General features: G+C 46.8%; 1 protein-coding gene across 10 annotated transcripts in view; it reads left to right on the top strand.

Annotated features, from left to right (window-relative positions):
* NRG1 (neuregulin 1) overlaps positions 1-7316 on the top strand; it is a 1425061-nt gene that overhangs the window by 1090333 nt on the left and 327412 nt on the right. For 7 of the 10 annotated variants that reach the window (XM_012648561.1, XM_012648564.1, XM_012648559.1 and 4 more), the window contains exon 1: positions 3596-4235. The exons of the other annotated variants lie outside the window; for them this stretch is intronic. In XM_012648561.1, the coding sequence (XP_012504015.1) occupies positions 4136-4235 (100 nt within the window). In that variant the 5' untranslated portion in view covers positions 3596-4135. Of the gene's footprint in view, positions 1-3595; positions 4236-7316 lie in introns of those variants that run through there. 10 annotated transcript variants of the gene reach the window in all.

Raw genomic sequence — 7316 nt, 5'->3', positions numbered from 1 at the left:
CTTCTCACTTGTAAGGGCCTTTTTAATTTCTTGTACCTAAATTTGTATTTTTAATTTTAGATTCTTTTCTTTTAAAAAGGTCCCCCAGATTTTATGAGTTTCAGGTTCGAGAAAAATTATCTGGCCCTGCTTTTCATATTGTCATAATTTGTTTTTATGCCTTTCTCACAATATTTTAGGTTCATGAGAACAGACCCAGTATTTTATTTGTGTTGCGCTACTGTCTAGCATTTAGTTCAGTAAATGCCTGGCGAATGAATGAATCATATACATTTAGTGGTTGTTTTGAAATTGACTCTGGTGAGATTTCCTTTGCATTCATGCACCTTTATTAATGTCGACTTTGTTGCAATTTTTTTCAAAAAGTAATCTTTGTTTAAATTATCTTAAGTTACTTCATTTTTTAAAAAAGTTAAAAGCAACTATTTGCAGAGTTCTAAATTAAATTCCCATTACTGTCAATAGGCATATTTTGCAAAAATGCAGTCTATCTTTACATGTTAGTCTTCTTTCATTTAATTTTTTCCTGTTTTTAAAATTTTCTTGGACTATTTCCCAAATGGGAATTACTGAGAGAAAGGGTATATTCAGCCAGCTTTGCAGATTGTAAGAGTGCTTCTAGAAGTTAAGCCTCGCCAAAGAAAAACGTAATGACACATGATTGCGCTTCTTTTAAGCTGTCGTTTAATATAAGATCTATTTAGCCTTTATTTCTCATGGTGCTTCTTTATAAATCTCTACTCTTTTTTCAGGAGTTAACACATGTTGACAGGTTGACATGATACCTGAGAGCTGATATACCCTATATAATATATGCTGTAAGAACTGAACAATACACAACAATTTAATAAAATTAAATCATGAAGCTATGTCGTCATTTCTAAATTATACATTGAGGTTCATATATTGTTTTTTAAGAAAGCATAAATATTCCTCTTCCTTTCTCCGTCCCTTGTTCTGGTCAGTTCCAAAGCTTTTTAAAAATGCAAAATAAATTCATTTGCTACTTCCTGACCACAGAGATGAATAATTTAAGGACATCAAATTCTTCATAAATCTCATACATGTTTTAACTATCCAAGAAATGGAATTTTATTTGGTCAATTCTTTAGCTGGTCATAAATGATGTAATAAAATAAACCCCTTATAATTCACATTAAATAACATAAAGAATAAAGACATTTAAACAATATATTAGTAGGAAAAAAATTTTTTTAGATTTTGCCATGAATTTCCTGACAATTCAGCTGCAATTGGCAAGTGAAATGTATTCCTGAATCTGGAATAGTTCCAGAAAGCAGCCTTGCCAGGCAACTGCTGCTCCATCATCTTTCTTTAAAGTTCCTTCAACAGTTATCATCGAGATTTTTGTCTTTTTCCCCTTTCTCTAGCACATCAAACCAAGGAAAAACAATTATTAAGTTCTGATCTATGCGCGCCTTCGTCTCTTTATATTTATTCATTCCCCAGCCTTAAAATTTCCATAGAAATCTTGTGGTTATGTTTTATTTTAAAGGTACTGTAAGATCAGTACTCTTTTTTGTAGTCATTTATGCTTAGTTTTGGAAGATTGACAACTACCCCTATAGGTTCATCCAAATGAAAACTGATCACAAATTTGTAGGCTCTTCCACTACTCTCACTGAAAAATTACTATAATTAATAACTGTTTTGTGAAGTGAAACATCCAGACCCAAAACAAAAGTGACTAAATTATAGAATTTCCATAGGCATGGGTTTTACAACTAGCTTATTTTATTTAGGAAGATCTTAATTTTTTTTTAAATTCCAAAATATGTTTTTGCCTTAAGTCCTTCAATTCTAAAATAATGATTTGTCTGATAACATGTAGCTAGTGTATTCTAAGCCTTTATACTGTCTCACATTCTTGAGATAAAGTATCCTTTTTGAAAGGACTTTGCTGAATTTTGCTGTTTCCTACTTGCTGAGCAGTGGCCCCTCCTGGGAAAACAGAGTTATTTCAGCCAACATCCAGACTCCATCTTACATTCGACCCTGTGGAATATTAATAGTGCTACTGAGAAATATTCATAATCTTTTCTCTGGTTTCACCGTTTTTATGGTCCCGTGAAAATTATACATGGTGTCTGTAGAAAGCTTATCAGAAGATAGTCGGACAGCAAACTTTTAAAAAATAAATAATAATGGCAATACTGCTAAGATATCTTTTAACAATTAAATCTACTCAACAGAGTTTGGTTCTTACGTCAATGCAAATTAAACTAGAATACAATTATTGTTTTAGGACAGTTTTAAGATGAACGTTTTTGCGCCCCTTCCTTCCCACCTACATAGCAAGGAGACACCCAAGATTTCACCTTTATTTAAATTGTGTCAATTAGAAAATACAGTGAGAAGGCTTTATGTAGGTAGTGGTTCAGATAGCATTAACCCCAGAGACCGGAAAATCAGGAGCAAGTCACTTTGAAAGTGGAGTAAAAGATTTTATATATGGATTGTTCATATTCACCACTTCCTGACCACGACACAAGAGTGTATCACTGTAAATGAACGGTCTAAGTTAGCCACAGCTGTGGTCTAACTATGAGAATGTTTTCTTTACATAGAGACGATTCTGGATCATTCCGTGGTGCGGATTACTCTGGTCGTTAACTTATGCCCTTTGCAGCAGCGAGCCAAAGCTCTCCTGATTTCACTGCTCTTCAGAACTCTCCACCAGAGGGAGGACAAGGGAAGGAGTAGGTTTCACGCGCAGCTCCGAGCAAAGTTTGAATCTGAGAAAGTCAGCACTAATGAATTAAAGATCTCCAGCACTGTCTCTTCCTTCTACCTCTCCCTCCTGGCTTTCCAACTCAGCACTGAGTGACTTCCAGCTATTGCACTGATTTTAATAACGGTCGAGCGTGCTTTGAACTGTTTTATCAGTTCCTTTGAAAAGTGACCTGTAGTAAGAGAATTTAGGAAGGACATTCTCTTGGAAGAGGCCAGGTTATTTTTTTTAGGAAAAGCTGGAGAGGAGAATTCTAGCAGGCACACACTCAAGGCGCAGATCGACAGAGAATGCAATCTGACCATCTTCAAGGTTCACTGAGCCTTCCTGGGTATCTAGAACTCTTACCTTAACCTCCCTGCCCCCCAGAGTTTACCTTTGCTTACGTGCGAGAGGCTTTTTCAACGAAGTGGGAAAGGAGTGAATCCCGACCGCTTCCTCTGCCTCCCAAGGGCTCCAAAGCGGCAGAGCCTTAACTGGGGGCAGGTGTCAGAGTTGCAAACTCCCCCCCCCGCCCCGTCTTTTTCTGCATTGAAAGAACCGATCGGCCTGCCCAGGCGATGCCGGGCAGCGGAGGGGAGTGAGAAGCGAGAGCCCCTGGGTCCCGGGCTGGGTGTCGGAGTCTCCCCGGGCCTCTCGGCGGGGTCCCCCGCCGCGGTGGCCGCGCGTCTCCGCACAGCGCCCAGCGACCCCTGTCGGGGGCTCCGGGCAGCCTCCGGGCGCCGCCCCCCGCCCGGCCGGGCGGAGGAAAAGGGGCTGCGCCCGGGAGCGCCGGGCCAGGCTCCTCCCGGTGGCGTGTCCGCGCCTCGGGGTGGGGGTGTGGTGGGGAAGAGGGAGGGGTCGGGGCAGGGGAGGGGGAGAAGGAGGCGCCTGCTCCAACCTGCGGGCGGGAGGTGGGCGGCTGTGGGGCAATTGAAAAAGCGCCGGCGAGGAGTTACCCCAAACTTGTCGCAACTCCGCGCTCGCGCAGAGGCAGGAGCGCAGCGGCGGCGGCGGCCCGGGCGATGGACGCGCGGGCGGGACGGTGAACGCCTCTCCCTCCTCGGGCTGCGAGCGCGCCGGACGGACGGAGGCCACGACAGGCGCCGCCAGCGGCCGGACCCAGCGCGGCGGGAAGCGACGACTCCCCCGGGCGACGGGAGCAGCCCCTAGAGCGAGGGCGACCGCCCGTTCCAGGTGGCCGGGACCGCACGCCGCGTCCGCAGCTTTCCTCGCAGGCGACGGGAGACGCCCCCGCGCCGCGCGAGCGCCGCAGCCCGGCCGCTCGCTCTCCCCCTCGAGGGACAAACTTTTCCCAAACCCGAGCCAAGCCCTTGGACCAAACTTGTCGCGCGTCGCCTTCGCCCGCAACCGTCCACGCAGAGCGCTCCGGTCGCCGGCGAGATGTCCGAGCGCAAAGAAAGCAGAGGCAAGGGGAAGGGCAAGAAGAAGGACCGAGGCTCCGGCAAGAAGCCCGAGTCCGCGGCTGGCGACCCGAGCCCAGGTGGGTGCTCAGCGCGACCAGGCCCCGCGGTCCTCCTCCTCCTGCTCGGGTGCCGTCGCCTTTCCCTCCCAGTCCTTCCGCGCCCTGCGCTCCCGGCGCCTGGCCCCGCTCCCGGGCGTCCGCGGAGTCGGGCGGTGCTTGGGCGCCGCTCACCTGGGCGCCGAGCCCTGCCAGGTGCCCACGCTCAGCGCGCGGGGCGCGGGGCGCAGTCCGGGCCGCACTCCCCCGGCGCTGCCCTCCCCGGCACGGCCCCTCACCGGCGCCTTCGCAGCTGAGCCCGGCCCGGGAGCGCGACCCGGCGTGCGGAGCCGAGGCTGCGTGCGCGCCTGCCCCGCGCCAGAAGGGCTTTGCACGGGCCCCGTCTGCCCTCTAGCGAGGAAAGCGGGAACCGGCCGCCTGCGGGGCCAGCCAGGTCCCCTCCGTGCGTCTCGCTGCGCAGAGCGGGTGGTCGAGTCAGAGGCCGAGTGGGCAGTTCAGCGTCGGTGTTTGGGTAGAGAGGCAGCGACACAGGGTCGCGGTGTGCGCGGACCTTCCCCTTGATTCGCTCCTGCGCCGTGGCAACCCAGAGCAGCGGAGAGGGATTCCTAAAGGTCAGCGAAGCAGACAAAATCTAGCCCGGTGCCAGGAATCAAGTCCGCACCAACCAAATACGTTCTGCAAACTTTTGCTTTTGCATTTTTCTTGTTTAGGGCCTTCTTGGTAAATACGGCTAATTTACCAAGAGATGTCAGAAAGCGACAGTTTATCTGAATGTTTGAAGTCAGTTGCTTGCAGGGTATATATAGAATGAAATGGCAAGGCTTTCTAGAAACAAATCTTGTATTTGATCATCAGAACAAGGATCAGAATGCCAGTTTTACCTTAGATTTCCCTAAGGAGGGCTGATGCTTTAGATACTGCCTCGGACAGAGGAGGCATCCCGAACTAATACTTAGAAGTGATTCAGTAGCTGCTGAAAGGGGAGGGGAAGGGAGGGACATGAGAGTTTTTTTTTTTTTTTTATTCCCTGCCTCTGCAATTCCCAACTGTTAATTGATCCAGATGCCTTAAGTCGCTTAGAGCATATACCCCCAGCACACATTTTGCAAAGTACTTCTGAAGAATTAATTCAATAGCGCCTGCTAATACTGTGGCTGAAGGAGATGAGCGGAAATATTTGTCTGTTCCTTGCAGGAGGAAAACAAACCAGACTTGCTTGGTCCTCTCATTGGCATCACTGATAGCATTTCAGAACCCGGGTTGTTGGCAGAGACCTTAAGCAGAGTTTTGAGCAAAACAGAAATTGAACAGAGAGTAATTGTTTAGCCACTGAGCATTCATGTGCCTGTTTCTATAACAAGATACTGCTGGCCAGATTCACCTTAATTACTGCTCATTAGCCCTCATGAGGGCGTACTGAGAGCTTTCTTATTTTTACCCTGTATTTTGGAGATACAGTATGGCATTTATTCAACAAGGCATGAAAGGGGGAGCTGGGTTCGCAACCTCGCTAAATGACTCTCTCTACTGGTCCTTTCTAAGGCCATCGTAGTACCTTAAAGAGATCTTAGACCTAACCAAAACGGTCAGGTTGTAAAGAATTATTTGTGGGCCCTTAGCACTCTGTCATGGTGTTCTCCTGTCTGTCTGTTGCCTTCAGAAGTTTCTTTGGTCCTTTGTAGATGGTCTGATGAATTAAGGAGGAGACGGTGGTCTGAAGTAGCATCCTTTTCAGGCAGGAGGTTTGCGTTTTGTCGAGGTTTCGTGGTAGCAGTCCCATTAGAGACATTCAGACAAGCTGGTCGTTGAGTGGGGGAGAGATTTAGACCTAAGCAGGCGTTGTTGGGCCCTGCAGATCTTATCTACTTGGTAGGCAGCTGTCTTGTGACTACCTAATGTTCTCGCTTGACAGAGTTCCAGAGCTTTCTTGCTGCCTCTCATTCTGCTTTCTAGGCCCATAGCTGAGATTCATTCCCTGCAAAGACTGGTATCTTTCAGTGACATTTGCTCAACTGTCTTCCCTGAAAAATTGGGATGAATTTGGCTCTGGGTTAGTTTTTAGTATATTTGTCTCTCTTTCCCATCAGGTAATAATCCGCTTTGGGGAGAGAATTTTTAATCCTTTCAGAGCACCTTGTGCTTGTTAAACCAGGTGAAAATACTTATTCTTCATTTGATTCAAAAAGAATGGTCCATTTGAAACCACCTTGATGCAGAAGCACATGGCGTTAAATAGCGTTGCTTTGGAATCAGTGTTTCTCTCCTTCCTTGTCATTTTCCTCATAAGTGCCAGGGGTACTTTTCCCTATCTTCGGAGACCTGAGGGCCATCGTGATTTGTGGGAGAAAACCAAACTCTTTAGGTTTCAGGCATCCTCAAAGGAATGACCTTTAGATGCTGTAACTGTAGTATTCACAGTTGCCATGCCAGCCCAAATTAGGACTTACGAGGACAACCATCTCTTGAATCGCTCCCATGTTAGTGCCCTTTGATCCCAAGTTTCATTCCTTTCTTGAAACAGCCACAGCAGCTTTATGTCCATGATGACACATAAGTAATAGCCAAGCCTCTCTTTGGCTGTTTCATCCTTGCTTCACAACAGGCATAGGAGAGAGAATGCTGAGGGAACTCAGCCACTCAGCCCCGCTGTGTGCTGTAGCACACGCACAGGCATAAACACATCTGTTGGAGGGACATTTTCGGGGGGGAAAGGCTTCTTGAACTTTCACATGACATGAGTGACTGATATGAGATACATGCGTGACTGTGTTTCATAGCATCTGCTTTTTTACACAATTAACTGAGTATTGAATTGCATACCATCGGGGCTACAGATGTTCAACAGAATTATCTGTTTCATAATAATAGCTCTAATAGGTCCCAAGCCCTTGTGGTCATTGATTCCTCTCCTTTGCTCAAAATAAGCAACCTAAGCATATTCCTGGGCTTTGTATTACCGATCTGGGTAGCAAGGGTCTTGTAACATTCTGAACCTCCTAGATGCTGGACCTCCCATATTCAGCCTCTTACCGCTTCAGCTCAGCAACCTTTTTCTTTTGAAGCCTGAATTACCAAACTATAGGTGGGTTGTTTTTTTTGTTT

This window comes from Propithecus coquereli, unplaced genomic scaffold (assembly GCF_000956105.1).
Source record: "Propithecus coquereli isolate 6110/MARCELLA unplaced genomic scaffold, Pcoq_1.0 Scaffold29, whole genome shotgun sequence".
Lineage (NCBI taxonomy): Eukaryota > Metazoa > Chordata > Mammalia > Primates > Indriidae > Propithecus > Propithecus coquereli.
This window is presented reverse-complemented; position numbering and strand designations above follow the sequence as displayed.